The sequence below is a fragment of the Ammodytes marinus genome (assembly GCF_949987685.1).
Source record: "Ammodytes marinus genome assembly, chromosome: 10".
In the NCBI taxonomy this organism is placed as follows: domain Eukaryota; kingdom Metazoa; phylum Chordata; class Actinopteri; order Uranoscopiformes; family Ammodytidae; genus Ammodytes; species Ammodytes marinus.
In genome coordinates, this window is record NC_137214.1 from 11,821,255 (window position 1) to 11,840,307 (window position 19,053).

Here is a 19,053-nt window from a genome sequence, read left to right on the forward strand (position 1 = left end):
TGGTTTAGTTGAAAGGCACACAAAACGGCGAGCAGCTGTGATCCTGCATCCGGCAAATTGTCATCAGTTTGACAATAGCTAATATTTGTGAGGTGTGAAATGTGTTTCTCAGTGAGCAGAAACACAGCAGCAGCTCAAACAGCATCTGGACCGCTGCTGTTTAAAGTGATACTATACATGTGCCTTGGCATACAAGACTAAGACTTCTGGATATGCTTGTTTGAGGAATTCTAAAAAAAAGGATGCAATTCATATTACTAACATTTTGAAAAATATGAGACTTATTCAACAAATCCCCCTGAATCTCCCTCAGCTGATTTGTACAGGGTAACCATCAACATCAAGCTCTGAGAACATCCTCAGCGTCATAAGAACAGCCATCCATTACAGATAGGACCTTTGTGAAGTGGCCATTATGAGACTTCAGCCTTTTATATATGAATCGAAGATTAACATTCAGCATCCAAACACTTCATTTCGCATCTAAAAATCATCAAAGATTAGTTGAAACGTATTACTGCCTATTATTTCACATTATACCACCGATCCACAGGGGGGCAATAGTGTGCAGAGAAATGCAGCAATTTTTTTTTCCAGCAAAAACAGGGAAGGAGAAGACTGCTAGTGAGTAAAAATGGAAAATTCACCTAAACACTTTTCAGAGCTTGAAGGTACACACAATGTGTTTTAGTAATGAACACAGAATATGAACATAATTTTTAGTTTTTTTTAGTGCTGTCAGTTTAACGCGTTATTAACGGCGTTAACGCAAACCCATTTTAACGGCGTCAATTTTTTTTACCGCGCGATTAACGCTCGTCATGGCCTATAACGTTGTGTTTTTTTTCACATGCTGTTGTATCAACTAGTAATGTTAGAACAACTGAAACACCACAAACTATTCATATGGCTCGCCATTAAGTTACTGTTAAGTGAACCGGAACATGTCCTACAGCGTAATTTCACATTAAAATCATTTAACTGGCAAAACGGCGAAACGTCAAGTCAATTCTGACTATTATTTTGAAGCAGAAACCGGAACCTAGCACTTCCTAGCTCAGCTACGCGACCTTCACTAGTCTTCCGTGTTGTGACTCGGACTACGCGGAAAAGAACAGAAAAGAAAGCCTGTCATTTGTAAAAGTCCTAGTTATAACCCTGCGCGCACACCAAAACCTCCATGAATGTTAGTGGCAGCCGCCAGTCATTCATTTTCACTTTAATTTTCGCTACGAAGGGCGACTCGAGCCTCGGCTGCAGCAGCAGCATGGCAACCACCTTCATGCAGGCATAGTGTGTCCACTCCACACACAGTCTGAAATAAGCCGTGGATGAAAGACTCCCAAAACATTTAGGCCTACAACAACCAGTTTAATTTAGCCTTAATACTAATTTGTTTTATATACCCTATGTTGTATTATGGTTTGGTTTTTAAATAAAAAATGAAGTTCCAATTATGTTTGTGAATGCTGTTCTCGGTGTGGGGTGGGGGGTAGGGGTGGGAAAAATAATCGATTTTCCGATTAATCGCGATTCTCTCTCGAACGATTCCGAATCGATTCATAAAAGTTAATAGTCGATTTATAATTTTTTTATTTTATTTTTATTATTTCCTGCGCCACAGCGCATGCACGCCACACAAGTGTGAGTTGTTAAAAGTGGCGAAAAAAAGGGCAGAGAGCAGCAAACCCATATGACCTGCACTGGCTTTGTGTCTGTTTACGTTTTTGTATGAGAGCTGAATTCCAAGCCATACTTTTTGCACAATGTGTTGAAATGACATAGAAAATAATAGAATAGAAATCCTATAGAAACATGATTCACAAGAGTAGAAAGAAAATTAAACTGAATCGGTTTAGTTTTTAAATACTTCCATATTGTGTTGAGTAGCAAACTCAGATGTGTATATAAATATATTTTTGAAAATCACACATAGGTATGTACGTAAAAAAAGAAATTGAATCGAATCGTTGACCTCGGAATCGGAATCGAATTGTGAGGTGCCAAGAGATTCCCACCCCTAGTGGGGGGGTCTATATTGTTATTTGCACCTAATTGCAAATTATGATATTTTTGAAGAAATACACTGAATAACAATGCTGTAGACACCATTGTAATTCATGTTTATTTCTTCTAAAATATCATAATTAGAATGGGTGTGATAAGAGCATTAAAATGAGAAAAAATAATGGGACAAAAAGAAATCAAGGGACATTCAGGCAAGAATAAACAAAAATGCGATTAATCGCGAGTTAACTATGACATTAATGCGATTAATCGCGATTAAATATATTAATCGTTTGACAGCACTAGTTTTTTTATATGGAAACTCCACAGGTCACCTTGTCCAATTTAATATCTAATGTCAATTATATACACTTATTCAAAGTGTTACTTCAGATCTTTTAATGTGTTGTTTTAAAATTCAATTTGCCGATTTGTATTAAAGATTTTTTTTTCCATTGGGTCAGTGATTTATTGTAATAATACACCTGAACCGGTTCGCCTGTGGCTAACACTAAACAAATGACTACATTTTTTGCAACTTATGTCATAAATTTGCAAATCCAAAAGAGAGGAGGAGGCCCTACTCCCCTTTAGTTTTGTCCCCCCTGCCACTAACCATGCTACTAGAAAGTACCACTGCCTAGGTGTCAAAAGCTAAGGAAAAGCCAACTATGTGGAGTAAGATAAGTAAAAATACATTATACAAAGCATCCAACCAAGGCTGACAAAAATATGTATTTTTTTTTTCTGGAAATCCTGTTGTTATGGAAACATGAGGTGAGAGAGTTTGATAACACTAACAGAAAGATGACAAGGCGAGGCGAGGCGAGCTCGGTCGACACTTAGAAATGAGTGACAAAATGTACAGGCACAAGAAATGGAGGGCAAGAGAGAAAGACTACACAAGAAAGGACAGAAAAAAAGAAAAGTGATAAAGAAAGATAAGTTATCACCCACCTCAGTGTAGTGGAACAAAACTGGAACCTTGTTGCTGTGAAGGAGAAATAAGGGTGGAGCCTAAAATTGTAAGAAAAGAAGATGAAAAAAAGAGACACATGACAATTTGAAAAGACAAATTGAGACGTACAGATATAGCCAGAGATGAAGCGATATACATATTAAGGAATGAAAAGAGAGGAGACAGTCTCTAAAAAGAAAGAAAAAAGCACAAAAGAGACAAAGATTCAATTCAGCGGCCAGCTAAGATAAAGCCCCGGGAAACTTAGAGCCAAGAGCAGGAAAAAGATGAGACTTGTGTGGAAAAGGGAGGCAAAAAAAGAAGACAAACGTTATGAAAAGAGGAGTGATAATGACTTATTAATATAGGCCTGAAGCCAAGAGAATGAATAGGCATTGGAACGGAGAAGGAGAGGTCACACCAGGGACCAAAGCACATACAGAAATACAAAAAGGACTGCACCAGAAATAAGAGACATTTCATTTTGAAAAAATCTGGACTATCTGGTCATTGACATCACTGGGGCCCAATTTAGAGATTGACTGGAAAGCCAGCCATACATGACGCTGTAAAGAATCCCTGAGTTATTAGACAGTAGAAAGATTTAGAGGGCAGCAGTGGTATATGGGAGACATGAAAAGGGAGGGGGGAAAAATCTTTAAAAAAAAGACAAGAAATATTGCATTAATGAATACCATGGTCCCACCTCCCGTGGACTTTATTTGCCAGCGATTCCATTAGGGGTTGAATGCAACAGGTTGCTTGGATTATTAAGGAGGGAGTCTCCAAAGGCAACAGTTTGTTGGAGGAGAAGAAGAGGCTATTAATCGCAGCAGCTGGCACATTGATTCAAGTCAGACAGACAGACAAGGATAAGAGAATGGAGAGGAGCTATTAAAATAATTGTCAAAAAGCAAATTACCCTGAAGAGATAGAGAAGAACAAAAGGAACAATAGGAGGCACAGATGGAAGGAAAGAAAAGAAGGCAAGGGAGAGCTTTGTGAGAGTCCCTCTCTCTCTCTCTCTCTCTCTCTCCCCTGTCTTTCCCACATACACTTACACTTGTTACGCACAGCCACACACACACTTTGTGAGCGAGGCTGTGGTTGTCGGAGCACAGTAGCGGGGGGCAGTCGTCACAGAAGAAGGGGAAAAGCGACAGCGAGGTGAGATGAGATTTCTTACTTTTATACTTTCTAAAATGTGTTTAATATGTCGTCAAACTTGGCTGAGTCTCGTGTGGAAAGATCCTAGCGCTTTCCAGTTCTGTGACAGCATGATTTAGTTTGAGTTGGGTTTCCTCTAAAGTCTACACATTGTGTGCTTTTACAGCTGCCAAACAAGAATATCGTAGAAAAATGTACCAACGTCATTTCATATTTGTCAAACCCCTCAACGACAACATCGCTGAATAATGGTATTTATCCATTATAACTTGTTTATCGGATGGTAGAGAATTTCTGCTTTTTAAGGGTAACAAATATTTGAATACAAAGACGTGATAGAGAAGGATGCCTGTTGTTATAAGTGACAAGCAACCTCGATCACAGGGTCAGGAGTTCTCACTCTGCGTGTCTGTAGGCTAGGGGAAGCAATTTGCTGTCCTATTATGGAAGATTGTTTTATCTCCTATTCATATTCGTAGTGCTTGTGGGCTTGCATAGAAACTAATTGGAGTCGATGACAATACCGGCGTGAGCCTGGGAACTATGCACAATGACAAATTCACTAAGAGGTCATATAATCAGTCGTGAAAAAATGAGGAAGTGAGATTACTCTTTGTGCGTGTGTGTGTGTGTGTGTGTGTGTGTGTGTGTGTGTGTGTGTGTGTGGGGGGGTGAAGTTCTGTATTTGAACTTCACCTTTCCACAAAACAAAATGTAATGTGAATTTCCATAGCAACACAATCGACAGACAGACGCATTGGTTAGAAGCAGAAGCCCCGAGAATAGTTAGAGGATGTGGTTAAGTGTCATGACTTGGTCAACAAAGCCTCATGCTACCCTGACTGAGCAGTTCAGAAACTAGTTCCCCGTCTCAAATATCTGCTAGTTAGCGTAACTGAAAGACAGGATGGGAAATGTTGTGCTAGTGTTCGTTTTTCTATAGAAATATCTGCGTGTGTGTGTGTTTACTTAGGCTACATATGCAAGCGCCGTAGAGAATCTGCCATGGTGGCATAACAGAGGTGCAGTAAGGTCAAGAGATTGACACACACTGTGGCTGATTAATTATTCCCATGTGAGCTGAACTCATTCCTCCATGCATGACATGTGTCTGTGCCAAGTCAAGGCCTGCTGTTAGTATGAATGCATATTTTATGTGTCTGATGATCCCCCATGTCTGCGTACCTGTCTGCGGTCGTGTCTGTCGCTCTGTGCATGCGCTTCCGTTTTTCACGCTTCGCCAAGATTCCACTGCTTCACTCCCACCGGACAGGACTCACCACCGTTACCAAGCAACCCGCCATCACAGATCACTTCCCTCTGTCTGTCTCTCTCTCTCTCCCTATCTATGAGTGTCTCTATCAAGGACAAAAACAAAGACATTAATGGAGACACGATCACATGGTCACACACAAGCGCACGCACACACACACACACACACACACACACACACACACACACACACACACACACACACACACACACACACACACACACACACACACACACACACACACACACACACACACACACACACACACACACACACACACACACACACACACACACACACACACACACACACACACACACACGCACACACGCACACCCACACACTCAAAGTCATTGGCACATTCACAAAAGTTCAGACAGCTATAGATTATTATTAAAGCAGAGGAAGCAAGTGAGCCAAGAGTTTGGAGCTCAATTGAGTTATCTTGGGATAAATGAAGCATTCAGACGTCTGATTGAATTATGATGATCTTGTGTAGACGCTGCACGCAGGGACCACGGCGGGTGCACGCTTTTCTTTGATGTAATAGTTAACTTAGAATAAACACACAAACCTGAAGCTTTGATAAAAAAAAGATCAGAAGATTGCAGAATCAAAAGCAGCTACTGCCGGTTTCACTATATCACATGTGTCTGATGTTTTGACCTCTCTGCATATGGCTATCCATTACGGGGGGAGATAAACGTAATTTATTTTTATTTTTTAAGATTTTTTTTTTGGCATTTGTATGCTTTATTGATAGTGTAGAGACAGAGTTGAAATGGGGCAGAGAGGGGAGTGACATGGAGAGAACGACCGCCGGCCGGAATCGAACACGGGTCCGCTGCTGGCCGAGACCCATGGGGGGGGACGCCCTACCAACTGAGCTAAGGGCGCCCCCTCGTGTGTCTTTTGTTCAATCCGTATCCATTCTGTAATCAAAAAAACTAAGAAAGAAAAATCAAATAAGAAATTGGATTGTTTATTAAAAGTGCGCATCTAAAACATGAATTGATTGCCATTTCATTTTTATTTGTTTCCATTTCTCCGTTATCATATATTAAATGGGAAATAAGACAGACAGAAAATTTAAAAAAAATTGCATTTATCATTTGAATGTCTAAACAGAAACAGAAACCTCATTGTCCCTTTTCCCAGCAACATCCAACAGCCTCTCTTGGGGGATCCCCAGGCCTTTCCAGTCCAGATATATATATAAATACTGTATATTCTCTCCAGCTGGTTCGGCCCTTGGGTCTCCTCCCAGTCGGTTGGCATTTTATTTTTAAACATTTTATTCTCACACTTGATATCGTGGCCATGAATTTAGTGTTAAAGGAAAAAGATAAAAGGGGGATTTGTAGCTATATTTTATATAATGTAGATGTTGATAATAAGAAAAGAAAAAAAAATTCAAAACGGATAAAGATTGAACGGAATGAACATGGATTGCCTCCACACATTCCAGCACCATTGCAGAGTCAGACAGATTTATTTGGTTCAATGGGTCATCTTAGGACACCGTCATCCCTCCTACCATCCATTAGGGTGCAGATATCCTAACCCTGATTGAGTTTGCATGGAACCTAAAGAATGAATGAATGAGTGAATGAATGAATAGGTTAATTTCTGTCTCAGTTAAAAAAAATCTATTTAATATCCCATCCTGCTTACATCTCAATATTGCAGTGATTTAACTTTATATTTGCGACAATACATGTGATGAGTTTGGTTGATCAATGGGCTAAAGGGGAGCAGACATTTGTCATCCGTTTATTTCTAAAAGACACACATCTGGCAGTTTTTGCTTCAAAAAAAGGTTGCAAAAAAGGAACACTATCTATTTAGAGGATCTCACAAATCCGGCAGCAAATCCCAGCCGAGAGGTAAATAACCTCATTAGTCATCTCTGGGCTCAGACCATGTCTGGAAAAGAGTCCCTGATCCAACTTCTTTTTTTCTGCTGCCTGCCTTTTATCTCAATACCAAAATTGGGCTCTTTTCTTTTCACTGGGTAATGGATGGTTCTCTAGAAGGGGCAGAATGAAGCCTTTCCGGATCATTTGCATCTGGCTCGCACTTGAAGATAGGAGACTAGGAAGCTAGAAGGTTTTATCACCTTGGTCTGTCCACCAAGTGTTGGGTGTCAGCTCAATTACACACTGTTCATGCGCAGTGATAAACCCTTCACACTCTCTCCTGGAAAAAACCAACAACCCCAAACCAACAACCCCATTCAAACCCTTTTCTGGTCTCCAAAAAATAACATGAAACAGCATTCTCCAGTAAAGAAAGAAATCCAAAGGTAAAGCAACTGTTTGCGTCCTGCCGCGGCACTCAGCAGTCATTACAATCCATTACACTCTTCAAAATCCATTGCTAAGTGGCTAACATACATTTTGGGGTCGTGTGTGTGCACATGTTTGTCTGTGATTAAATACACAGATGAAGCAACAACACACTCCAGTGTTTTCCATTAGGGACAACTAATGGAACTAGCTTGTGAAAGAAAGCAGATGGTCAGTCATAAAGTAGCACACGCTGTGAATGAGTGCTGCTTTAGTTATGGGGGGATTTTATATCATTCAACATAAGGGTGAATGACTGACTGGGACTTTCTACTGCCACTGTAGTATGCACAGATAAAAAGTAACTTGGCATCGATGAAGTTAAAATGCATGTCACTTGCATCTTACTGCTAGTTCTTGATAAGTGAGTAGCGGGGATTGTATATTGATATGGTTTTATTAAACACAAATATTTATGCAAAAGTAAACACAGGAAGCAATTTAGATTTTGCTCTCTCACACACATGCACTGTAAAGAGCGGAGAAAGAGCGAATGCTTAGAGCAGAAAGCAAGTATGTCTGCTTTAACAAGTATAACCAGGTTGTGTATACAGTATACACACACCCTTATATCGATATATCCAACGGGTTGAGATGGAGATGAAACACTGTGTGACCGCAGTACATGTCACTTCCTCAAGCCCATGTTGGAGCCAAGCCACAGCTTGTTCCAACTTGTTTTGTGAGCAAGTGTGTGTGTGTGTGTGTGTGTGTGTGTGTGTGTGTGTGAGGCTGAGTGATAGAGAGAGAGCAAGAATGACAGACAGACAGACAGACAGACATGTTGGAGCCAAGCCACAGCTTGTTCCAACTTGTTTTGTGAGCAAGTGTGTGTGTGTGTGTGTGTGTGTGTGTGTGTGTGTGTGTGTGTGTGTGTGTGTGTGTGTGTGTGTGTGTGTGTGTGTGTGTGTGTGTGTGTGTGTGTGTGTGTGTGTGTTGAAATGTGTGGCCTCTCTGCGAGCCAGTCTGTGGTTCTGTCTGATATAAAGGATGGCCATTTAAGAGCCGAACTTCATACGTTGGTGGATGACGTGTAATCAGTGTTTGCTCCAATAGAAATTCAAAGCAGCAAATCTGTGACAGAAATGTGTCCACGGAACAAAGCAGTGGAGATTAGGAGATTTAATAGATTAGAGATGGCTGCCTTCTGAAGACCCAGATTTAATTAAAAAAGTTCTTCTTTCTTTCTTATTTCAACTTAGTTTTACATGCTATTTTCTTCTCTCGTCTTCATGTGAAACCAGCGCTCTACGTCTCCCTCTCTATGAAGTGATAAGTGACCGGCTCTGGCAAATGTCCAAATATCCATTACGATGTTTGAAAATAGACGAGCAAACATTACCCAGCACCCACTGACGCAAGCACATGCACCTAACACACATACCCATACCCACACACACAAACACACACACACACACACACACACACAGTTATCAAGTAGTTGCCCTCATTCCACCAAGCACACATTACAAACTCATAACCCACATGCCAATAATGACTGAGTCCACAGAGGACAATTGAGGACATTGCACCACTGTGGACAAGGTCTATGTTAAATAAATAATCACACATTATAAATCAAAGACTTTGTAAAACATGAAAAACAAATACAATACTTTACAAAGTAGCAGAAATAATGTTCACTTAATATTAGGTCAAATATCGGGGTGCTCCGGTGGCGTAGTGGATAGAGAGCGTACCATTGCAGTGGTCGCGGGTTAAAATCTGACCTGTGGACCTTTACTGCAGGTCATCCCCCCCTCTCTCTCTCTCTCTCTCTCTCTCTCTCTTTGTCTCCGCATTTCAACTCTGTACTATCTAATAAAGCTTGAAAAAGCCCAAAAATTATTTAAAAAAAAATAGTAGGTCAAATATATTTATGACACTCAATTCATCTTCTTTTTATTATCGCTGATCATATTTGACTGAGCTGCTCGCATCATTTGGACCAAACCTTCTGAAAGTGTACTCAAGACCTCCATTTCATACTTTAAAGTACTGGACAGGGAATTACTAGAGGCATTGCCATATTACTGCATCAGAATATGAATCATATTTAAAAATGTAACAAGTCCTAACATCATCTCAGCTAAGATACGGCAGATTGTTCAGAGACATAGTATAGCCTTGCCGACTGTCTACACTGGCTGTGGGCACATGAGGCATGATCATCCGTCTTGGTGCAAAATTGTAATTATAGAAAGATTGAAATTCAGCCAACTGTCTAAATCGGCTGCTTTACTTGTGCTTGTTTTATTAGGAAAATACTTGTACATTTGACAGTGGCATGCACAAAAAAAACACACATTACAATCTATACTTTTTGTGTCACAACTCAACGATCATGCAAGCCACAACAAAATGTAGATGTGTCTGTATGTGCATGTGTCTGTGTGTGTTTATGTGTGTGTGTGCGTGCATGTATGCGTGTGTGTGCGTCTATCCTTGTGAGGACTGGCATTATGAGGACATCTGAAATGTTTGAAGGTTAAGACTTGTATTTAAGGTTGAGGTTATAATAAGGTTAGGATAAAGGGGTTGGGTTTATGTGTGTAAATACATTGATACCCCCCTGAATATCCTCATTCAGCCCAGTACAAGAGCAAGGACTGCAGTGGTGCTAAAAGTGAAACAAATGTTACATATAATATGAATCATTTATATAATAAGTAAAGAGAAGAACTGATTTATTTTGTGTGAGCATCTGAAATCACTGTATGGTTACTAACTGTGTTACTCATCCCTCTCCACTAGGTGTCACCATAGCCATAGCAGATGGTGTTGAAGCCAAAGTGATGCCATGGACCACCACAAATTGGCCAAGCATACAGAGCACTGCTCAACAGCCAGCACGGACATTTCAGCAGCCAAGCATAGTGCTGATTTGCAACTCAGTAGCAGAATTTGTAAAGAGATTACTACCGTTTAACCGACTTCTTGTAAGACTTTCTAGAAGAATGTTATAGTGACTGTGTATTACAAATCCTGGTGTCATCAAGTCACAGGAGACTTTAGCGGGACTCAGGTCCAGGGAAAACAGCAGACAGTCAGATAAATATGCAGCATACGCCGAGGAAATATTGGGAGAGAGGGACAAAGATGGATCCCAGGAACCCTATGTCTTAAGCCACATTTGAGCATGGTGACTTCAATATTGGATTATATGCACCCAAACACTCAGAACACACACATTTAATGGAAAATGGACTTCACTTAATATTGCGCTTTTCATCGTTTGCCTAATTCACCCATTCACACAAACACAATCACACACTGATGGCATCAGATAGTACACAGGGTGTACCCTAACGATCAAGAGAAATTTGGGGTTCAGTGTCTTGCCCAGGGACACTTTGAAATGTGGCAAGAGGTAGGGGATTGAACCACCAACCAAACTACAATCCAGTGGCCGACCGCCCTACCTGCTTAGGCACAGCCGTATCCTCTTAACAACATTATATGTGAGCCTAAGGCTTATAATGTGAAAGTTGTCTTTGCAAAGAGCTAGACCTTTTCATCTGGATTAAAACTGAAATGAAAAAAACCTAACAATGGTTCACACATTGCTCCGGCGATGATGTCATCGACTTGTCTCCACCAGTGAAGCACCAGGGCGGCTGAGATAATGTTGTCTAATGTGGTGCTGGGTGTCACCCTGAGCCTTCTCATCCTCCTGACGGTGGGTGGTAACGTGCTGGTGTGCCTGGCTGTGTGCGCCTCGCGACGCCTCCGCTGCCTCACCAACTGCTTCATCGTGTCTCTGGCTGTGACCGATCTGCTGCTGGGCCTGCTGGTGCTGCCGTTCTCTGCCCTGCTCCAGCTCAGTGACGAGTGGCCCCTGGGACCCGTCTTCTGCAACTTCTACATCTCCATGGACGTCATGCTGTGCACCGCCTCCATCCTCACCCTGCTGGCCATCAGCGTGGACCGCTACCTGGCCGTCACCATGCCCCTGAGGTACACCTCGCTGGTGTTGCCGTGGAGAGTCGCCGTGGCAATGGCCAGCGTCTGGACCGTGTCAGTGGCCGTGTCTTTCTTGCCCATCCAAATGGGCTGGAATACCGTCAACGGGACAGTGCAGAACCGGGGGCCCTGGGCTCCGGAGGGGAAGTGTTGTTTTGAGCTGAACAGACCCTACGTGCTGACGGACTCTCTTCTCACTTTCTACCTGCCTCTGGTGGCCATGTGTTGGACCTACCTCAGAATACTACGCATTGCACGGGCGCAGGCCAAACGCATCATCAACACCCGGCCCACTTGCATCACCAGCACCTACGACAGCAGGAACAATCATTGCACCACCAACACAGTGGTTTCCAGTGTTACGGCGGTGGCTCTGCGGGAGCACAAAGCCACGGTGACTCTGGCGGCAGTGATAGGGGCCTTTGTGGTGTGCTGGTTGCCATACTTCATCCTCTTCACAGTATTAGGACTAAGGGAGCATCCAGACCCCAGCACAGTACCAGCGTATCCCATTGTGTTGTGGCTGGGTTACGCTAACTCAGCCTTCAATCCTTTCCTCTACGGAGCCCTCAACAGGGACTTTAGGTCGGCCTACACAAAACTACTGAGATGTCGATGTCCAGTTTACAGTGGGTGGAGGAGCAGACAGCCATCTCCCTCTGTAACAGCAGGTAAAGCTGTATAAAGAGCACAGTTTCAGGTTCTCACATTTCAGAATCAGTCCCCTTTAAAATCGTGGACTTGTTGTTTTGGCCAACAACCAGTGCCACAGCATTATATGTTCCTATCCCCAGTTTTCTTCTCTTCCCTTTCTTCTTCCTCCTCTTAGCCAGAGAGCAGCTTACCGAGGTAACACTGCTGTGCAGCCACACCCCTGCCACCTGCAGGGCAGGTCTCGCAGATCAAAACGTCATGCTTCTAGAAATGGACAGCAGGACAACCACAGTGACTATCCAGTTTGCAAATGGCACTGCTGCCACAGATGTCAATGGCAATGAAAGGTAATTTATCATTCAGCATGTACAGTATACCTATTTTGGCTTCATGAACGCGAAATGTCATGGCCTGGCATAACAATGTTATGCAGCTACTTCAAATTAGGGGTGTTAGAAAATATCGATACATGTATGTAAATATCGCGATACCTTTCTTCACGATACTGTATACATAATAACGATACATAATTAGCAAAAATCGATATTTTTTATATTTTTATTTATTTTTTTGTATATACAGTATGTATTCAGCTGCCATGTAAGACTTTGCTTTCATGCCATAATTTAAACACAATTTACAAATGTATTTTCCATATATTTATTTTATTTTTTTATGATACAGAGATAGGTAATTCCTTTGTTCGGATTGGATATTGCATGTATTGTATTTATAACACTGTTTACTAATTTCATTTCTTAATGTTTATCTTAGCCTTCCTGTACGTAGGTTTGTGTTTTTCACCGATTGAGGCAGATGTTAATTCCTCTGTTTAAACTGCACTACTGCAAGTAATACCAGGATGATTTACTAATAAAGTTGAATCGATCATTGTGAATACAAATGCAGGTCCAACTGCTCTGAGCCTGATTGCATAGAAATAAACAGTCTTGTTTATGCATATAACATTGTGTGTAGACACTATAGAATTATTTTTTTTAATCGCAATATATATATAGGGGAGAACGGGGTAAGTAGGCACACTTTTTACTCTAGTGAGAATTGCTCATCACCAAAACATCTGTCAATAGCCATTCCTACATTAAATTGAAGCTTAAGGTGTTGGCTAGAAATGTGTGTCTCTCTTTTTTTCCAACTTATTGTAATGAAGAAGTAATTTACCATCAAAGACACTCTGACACATTGTGACAACCAACCCCATCAAGGGGTCGGTTGTCACACACTATGGGGTTGTTTGTCACAATGTTATCTTAATGGGAAAAATCTTAAAAAGAAGGCAAGGAGGCAGAACCAAATTTTAATGTTTAATTGCATTGTCAAGTTGACAAATAGGCCTACATAACGTTCTGTAGCCTTGGCAGCTGGTCTAGTTTGGGATGCACTGGGTTGTTTTGATTTTGTTGCCCTTTTTTCTTTTGCTTGCTAGCTGCCTTTTCCTGCTCTATTCTTTCCTTCTCTGGGGTGTCAGTGAGGATACAGCTTGACAATTTATTTCGTTATTGGGTTCCTTTTCTGGCTGCAGCCTTGAGATAACATGTGACAACCAACCCCCCAAAAAATTTGACGACCAACCCCAACTTGAATTTCTTGCTAGCATCAAGGCCAACAACCATCTGACAACTAATTAGCTTGCTAACCACAATCTAAACTATAGTTTACCCTTCACACTTTCTGAGGGTAACAAGTGTTTTGTTATAAACCCATTGTGTAAAAGCCTAGAAGAAAAATACTGAGAAGCAAAATATTTTGAATTTGACATGAAAAACACAAAACATCCTCTCACCTGAAATGCAGCTGTCTTCCTCCAAGGAAGTCTATGTATGTGACCTCTGATCCCAATTCTGGACCTTTTTTATATCAACATCTCAGAGCTAGCGCGCTCTGGTGGCGAGATATAACGAATGTGACATCCAACCCATGTGACAAATTACCCCGTTCTCCCCTATCACATTGCTTTTTTGTAGATTGTAAATATATCGCAATATATCGTCACCCCTTTACCGGGATACGTATCGTATCGCCAGAATCTTGCCAATACACAGCCCTACTTCAAATGGAGTGATACTTCACATTTGGTTTGAGGTGATAGTGCTACAACACTGATATTCACGCTAATGAGTCAAATACTGTGGACTCAGATTAATATATTAAACTGGTTGTAAGGGACAGTCTCTGTCAGTATGTAATAGCCTTCGGAATGTATTTTCTGTATCTGTCTTACTTTAAAAACACATCACATCAGTCACACAGATGCAAAAATGTGCTTAAATTTCTAATTTTTCATTCTTTTCTTTGAGCACAGGTCCTGCTGAGCCTGTTGCTGGTGAGGTGGATGCTGTGTTAACTATTCTGTGGTGACAACCAAGAACCAGAATCTCTCAGCCAAAAGGAGAGAGAGAGCAACAGACAGACCAAAAAAGACCAACCGAGATTTACAGCCCCCTCTATTTGGAAGCCTTCAGTGCCACAGTAGAATCCCCCAAAATATAGCATGTAAGTAGATATACAAGACATCACTAAGCCCCCACAGACCGTGTCGGGCCCAGAAACAAATGAACTGTGACACACAGATCCTAGCGGTGTCATCCACAGTGAATCTGGCCATATGACAATATGCGTATTAAGCCAAGAAATTTGACTTCAGCACAGAAGGAGACACATTATCCACTCTCACGTCCCGCTCTCATTTCGTTGTTTTGCACTTTGTGAACAGCATCGACTAATTGGTTTGCTCTTTCCGTGTGCATTCAATCTTTTAATTTCAAATGCATTAGATACATTAGAAGTGCAGCATCGAAACAATGCTTCCCTGCCGTGTCAGCCGTACGAGTTGAGAAAAAAAAGTATACAAGATATTTGTAATATTGGATATAGTCAGATATGGTATAGAAAATTGATGCATGATGCCTAATGAGCAAGCACTCAAAGAGAAAGCCAACATGACATCTTATTAAGGATGTCTCTGTACCTAAAAAACGCAGTAAGTGAAATATATTTTCTTGTTCAAAAGATAATAATAAGTGTGAAATAAAATCAAAAGTTCAAAACTTTGAACTGCAGAATAATGGAAACATATGTTTTAAAAAGTATTATCAGCAACCTTTGAGTGGTATAGTGTTCTTGAATGTATCGTGCAAACATCATACTTCCTAAAATGCTTATGTGTAGTCCTGTACTGTATGTTCCAGCAGACTGACTCATCTCTAGTGGTAAATGAATGATACTTGAATTGATAGAATATAGATAGATTCACTTTTGATCCTCATCATTTGTGTGCCTCTTCCGCCTCTTAGCAATCCCTCCATCCGTATTCTAACAATTAAACAATGGGAGAAAATGGGACCGCAGCAACTCCTCATCAGCAAGAACCAGCTGTGCGCACACAGTTCGCCTCTATCCGCCCAGGACCAAACAAATGACAACGCTGCTACGTGGATGGAGCTCAAATTGTAGTTGTCAAACTAAATCCTTCCGCTACTTCGAATCATTTCACGGGGAAACATGCAGGTATTGAACTAACTGTGGACAGTATTTAAACTTTCAAGGACGAAATGAGACTAGCAGATTAACTTCATTAAATCATCATTTTCATGAACATTTCTAATGCTGACTCAAGGCTGCACTCCGGTGGAAACACAATGTACCACAACTTCAACCTGGACAAAGGATGTTTTTACAAAATCAATGAATCGAAGGAAGACGTGATGAATGAACTTTTATTAAATGTATCACTTATTATACCATGGTCTTGATGAATACTATTTTCTGATTGGCTAGCAGGTGTGTGTTATAAACGTGTGACACACCCATAGTTCAGCTCAATTCTAAATCATCTCAAAATTACTCCGCTAACCATTGTAAGGCGCGACGCGAAAGGGGGAACAGAATAAATTCATAATCAAAAGGAGATCTTGTCTTTTTTTAACACCCGCATCCCATATATAACCTTCCTGCAGGTAGTGCTGTCTAGCCAGCTTTAGTACCAACAACAATACATGAAGACTGGCCAGAAGTGATGAAACACAACAGCCGTCTCGGTAATGGTGGCAATGATGTTGACACATTGGAAACATGCAGAAGACAATCAAAACATAAACTAAACTTTACTAAAAAATAACATGACTTTTAACCTAAACATTAACATTCCCATGAGCCTTTGCGATCGCCTCCTCTAGGAGGTATACTGTATGTTAACAGTTGCTATGGTTACAAGTTGGTTAGCAGGCTTATTTCGACAAATTGCACCAGTAATGGAAACAGTGAGTATAATTTTCAATTTAAAAAATAAATTAAATTTTAAGAGTCTGTTGTCTGTGATACATTTATTTCATGTTGTTGACCATGGTATAAGCGGGATAATCAAGGAGTAGGTGTGCGTTATACGGTTGTAAGGCACAACGTGAAGGCGAACGCACACCTACTCCTTGATTATCCCTTACATGTAGTATGGGTTGAAAAGCTTGACATTTGATAGTGTAGCATGCAAACTAATGTTATGTTTATTTTTACTGTGGCCTGTGCTGTGGCATAAAGCTGGAAAATGTATGTATTGCGTCATACTGTAAGAGTAAATGGAGGACTGAAAAACAAAATGACATGTGCTGTTCCTCCAAACTAGAAAATTACAAACATACTGTACCAATAAAGAGCTGCTTAAATATAGCATATAGTATATCCTTCTACTTTTTAAGGAAACATTGATGGGCTGTAGTTAAGTATGGGTAGAGATTATCATGTGGGATGATACGCCATAAAAACACTATATGAGTTGAAATGGAAACAATTCATCACAGCTGTCATCATACATTGCCTCAAACTATTGCCACATTAACACCTAACCTTCTCCATACTTCAAGCTATTTCCTTTGAGGGCTGACACAGAAGTGTACATAATATCTATCTGCGCATAAGGTACCAGCTGGAAACTATAGCGACGGAGGGGGTTTTACAATCCATTCAACCACATAGAAACCCCGTTTTTTGATATCAAAACCGACTAGGAAACTAATTTCTACAATTCAGCTGCACAGATTATTTAAATAATGTTATTCATCCCGGGCTGGATTAGCTGGGAATGAATGCTCTACTTCCTACTCCACACTCATTCATACCAACAGCCATATCAATTGACCAATGAGTAACTTCCCTGGAGCAGTTGCGGGAAGGAAAGGTTCAGATTATTTTAAATAAATCTTAATCAGAACTCACGTATCATGTGTACTCTAACTATCCTACACTTCCTGCTGGGATGTTATCCCATTCTACTGTGATTACACTGTAAAAAATGGCTACAAAAATAACTTAGTCCTCGCTGAGACACTTATGTCAAGAACTTGAACGTTAAAAATAAAGGTTTTACAGTTAGATTCAGTGGTAAAAGGTTCTGCTCTTCATGCAAGTTCTTGAGGGATCTGATCAGCAACAAGTACTCTGGCACAAAGGCACAGGACAGGACAGTTTTGGACAATAATGGCAGACAGTAAAATATAGATGAATATTCACACTTAGGAGAAACAATGACAATACCGAACCCTGATTCAGACAAGGATGAGGTGGCATAGTGGTGTATGGGGTTGTCGCAGCAAGCAACGTTGGAGTTAGGAATCGTCAGGGTAAATGTGGGAACCTGCGATTTATAAAGCCCACAATAGTAAGCTGGAAGCTGATATACAATGTATGCTATACACGCACCCACACACGCACACACACCATTAGGTATTATGTGTATAACATGCATTATCAACCTACAGGACAAGAAATCGTATAGTCGCAAATACCATTTACAGTTTGTCATCGCTCTGAGCAAAAATCCATTTATTATAACCCACATCAGAAACAGTGGTGACATCACCTCCTTTTCCATGCGCAGCAATTTCATTGAACAGAAGGGTAACACGACCCCCATCTTTAGCCTGCATGGCAGTTTGATTCTGAAAGAGACTACAACTTTAAATAGATACAGACCTGACTGGCTTTTGTGCCCCATCACTTACAGTACAGTAAGAGAGATCACTTCTTGAAGGGGGAATGATTAGAGCTCTTTCCTACCCACTGTAAATATATTTATACAGCATGTGGGTATTTTATTAGCGTACTGACAAACTAAAACAAATCCAAATGTATCTATTAAGTGCCTTTAAAAAAGGCTTTTAAAAAGAAATGAGACTTGCAGTGTGAAGAATAAGACAAGCAGATGCAGTAAATATTTCATTAAGGGCTTTTTCATGGCTGAAACCCAGAGTGGTTAATAACTTGGTGCTATCTACTATACTCTGTCCTCCTCTCTAACCAAAGGACAGCAATGCATTCATCTCCTCGAATGCCTACACTGTTCCTACACAAACACAAGCAGTCACTTGGTAATTCCCGTCACTTGTAAAACCTTCCACGTCTCTTTTTTCAAGAGTGACCATCGACAGCTCAGACCACATGAAAAACATTCATCATTGCTTTAATTCTTTAGCCATCAGATTAATGTGGGCAAATACTGAACATATAGACTCTGCTTCCCTCTTTCTTTCACACCAATACACACACACACACACACACAACTAGCTCGGCATAAGCTATCAATCATACATATTGTCATTATTCAACTGTGTCATCGACAAGCCCCTTTCCTTCTATCTCTCCCTCTATTGTCTCTGTCTTTGTGTTTCTTT

At 40.8% G+C, this 19,053-nt stretch overlaps 1 protein-coding gene across 1 annotated transcript; it reads left to right on the forward strand.

Moving 5' to 3' along the window:
• Positions 1-11,378: 11,378 nt before the first annotated feature.
• Positions 11,379-12,721, forward strand: hrh2a (histamine receptor H2a; the record flags this gene model as incomplete). The annotated part of the gene is made up of 2 exons (XM_080035911.1): positions 11,379-12,387; positions 12,546-12,721. The coding sequence occupies 2 exons, from the start codon at positions 11,379-11,381 to the stop codon at positions 12,719-12,721; spliced, it is 1,185 nt and encodes a 394-aa protein (XP_079892037.1).
• Positions 12,722-19,053: the final 6,332 nt, after the last annotated feature.